Genomic DNA, 2,500 nt, shown 5'->3' with positions numbered 1-2,500 from the left:
GAAACCCAGAGCAGAGGAATGGATTAGAACAGAATACAACAGCGAATAGAAAATAAATCAATACATTAAATAATTTGTCATTATTCAGAGGTTTCGAGAAGATCAGATTAGAGATGATACGGTTACCGGTTTCACGGTAAACTACGGTGAAAATTCCCGACGATTAGTATTACTGTTTCAAAATAAATTATCATTAAAACCGTGTTTGACTACTTTCAATAACCAGGGTAAATCGGCTACCATAGACATACAGTCCAATGTCATTCCCAGTTTCGACTTCAGAGGAAATGATACGCTTACGCACCCACGTCCAAAAATGCTAAATACCTCACTGCAGCCCTTCCATGTTACATAGCAAAGGACATGATGCCCTTTCAACCGTTGAGAGGCCTGGCTTTCCCTATGTTATTTGTGTTTTGTTTTTTTTATAAAAGTTGTTGAAATGATTCCACACTGTCTATCAGTACTTATTGAACATTTTCAGCATATAAAAAAACAAAAAAACAGTGATAATACCGATAACCGATTTTGGTCACTATAATCGTGGTACAGTATGACATTTTCATACCGTTACATCCCTAGATCAGATCTGGTCGGTTTGTTTTTGCATGAGCTGGTATGTGGGGTACTAAACTTGCTAAGCCGGATTTGTCCGACACAGGCGCTTCTCAGTAGCTAAAGTATTGTCTGCTTGAATCAGCTGTTTTATCTTAATTTATCTGTAGTCCAGTTGACTTAATTAAATGTTGATTAGGAGGCGGGGGGATTTGCCACCGTTAGTAACAGTATAAACCAATTCTCATTTGTCTCCTCTCTCCTCTCAACCTCTCTCAGCAGAATATCCGTACATTCAGCCCCAACGCCACCGGGAGTGAGTTTGGAGTGATGTGCAGAAGGACTTAACACTCTCAGATCTCATAACTTTGGGGGAATTCAAGTCAGTTTTAAAGGACAGAGAAATTAGCTCTCTTGGTTCCTGTGATAGCCCTGTCCTGTAATCTTACTATTGTGTGTCTGACTGTAGTTTACCTGTTTGTGTGTTTTGTTGTAACCATGTTTTTATGCTGCCATTTTTGTCCAGATCGCTCTTGGAAAAGAGGTTTTTAATCTCTACAAGTTTTTTTTTACCTGGTTAAATAAAGGATATTGATTGATTGATATTGATTGTTTCTTCGTGGGAAGTTTGTAACGTGAGCGTCCGTCAACGCGGCGACCCCCGCGTGCGTCACGTCCCGTGTGGGTGTGGTTCTGGACGGACCGGCGGAGGAGAAGAAGAGGAGGAGGTGTGAGCGTCTTACCTGAGAAGGGCTGCTCTGGAGAGGTGGGGGGCGTGAGGGGGACCCCGCAGTGGGAGGGGTCCCTCAGGGGCCCCGGGGCCCCAGGCGCTAGCGGAGCCTGCTCCAGCGGCAGGTCACCCTGGGCGATCAGCACAAAGGCTGCTGGGTAGATCATCCTCACGCCACCTGGAGGAAGAGACAAATGGTGAAAAACACGCTGAATGCATTTCTGACTTCCACTCCTCCAAAAGTCTTCTCTCAAGTATCTTGAGTCATACACTCAGTTGAATGCTTGCCTTATTAGTGTGCTACTTCATGCGCGAGTCATAGCTCCTCCTGGTGGATTTAAAATAGATCGCTACAGTGCATAGACTTGGGACTTCATCTATCTATCCTCCATCTTCGTCACACGCCCCCCCCTACAAACTCACACCCACTTCACGCACGCCCCCTTGTAAATACCGCAGGGGCCTGCCTTCTCCGCATAGCCTTCCTGGTCAAAGTGGCCGGCGCTTGTTTAGAGGGCTCCGATTCCAATCAGGACCAGATCAATGAGGTGGGGTCAGGGAGTGGACAGGGTGATTAGACCCAGCTGTGCGTTCCTCCCCCGGGGGGGTGGGGGGGAGGCTTCTCTCTGACCTTCCCTCCTCCTGCCTCTCATGCTAGCCTCCGCGCCTTATCCTGAGGGATGCACGGATACCCTGAGGGGCGCGAGTACCTGATGAGCCACTCTGGCCAAACAACACTCACAACACTCAACTGAGATCCAGCCTCAGGCATGCTGCTGTCTAATCCAGACATGGGGCGGTCTAATCCAGACATGGGACTATCTAATCCAGACATGCTAGGACCGTCTAATCCAGACATGGGACTATCTAATCCAGACATGCTGGGACTGTCTAATCCAGACATGGGGCGGTCTAATCCAGACATGGGACTATCCAATCCAGACATGCTAGGACCGTCTAATCCAGACATGGGACTATCTAATCCAGACATGCTGGGACTGTCTAATCCAGACATGCTGGGATTGTCTAATCCAGACATGGGACTATCTAATCCAGACATGGGACTATCTAATCCAGACATGCTAGAACTGTCTAATCCAGACATGCTGGGACGTCTAATCCAGACATGGGACTATCTAATCCAGACATGGGACTATCTAATCCAGACATGCTAGGACCGTCTAATCCAGACATGCTGGGATTGTCTAATCCAGA

The 2,500-nt window shown here is 47.1% G+C and overlaps 1 protein-coding gene across 1 annotated transcript in view; it reads right to left on the bottom strand.

Annotated features, from left to right (window-relative positions):
• The window catches only part of LOC311312550 (mediator of RNA polymerase II transcription subunit 13-like), a gene marked incomplete at its 5' end in the record, with an annotated part of 66,729 nt that overhangs the window by 31,583 nt on the left and 32,646 nt on the right, over positions 1 to 2,500 (bottom strand). The window contains 1 exon segment of the mRNA XM_084442511.1: positions 1,299 to 1,463. Coding sequence (XP_084298637.1) covers positions 1,299 to 1,463 — 165 coding nt within the window.

This window comes from Borostomias antarcticus (assembly GCF_949987555.1).
Source record: "Borostomias antarcticus genome assembly, chromosome: 8".
In the NCBI taxonomy this organism is placed as follows: Eukaryota; Metazoa; Chordata; class Actinopteri; order Stomiiformes; family Stomiidae; genus Borostomias; species Borostomias antarcticus.
This window is presented reverse-complemented; position numbering and strand designations above follow the sequence as displayed.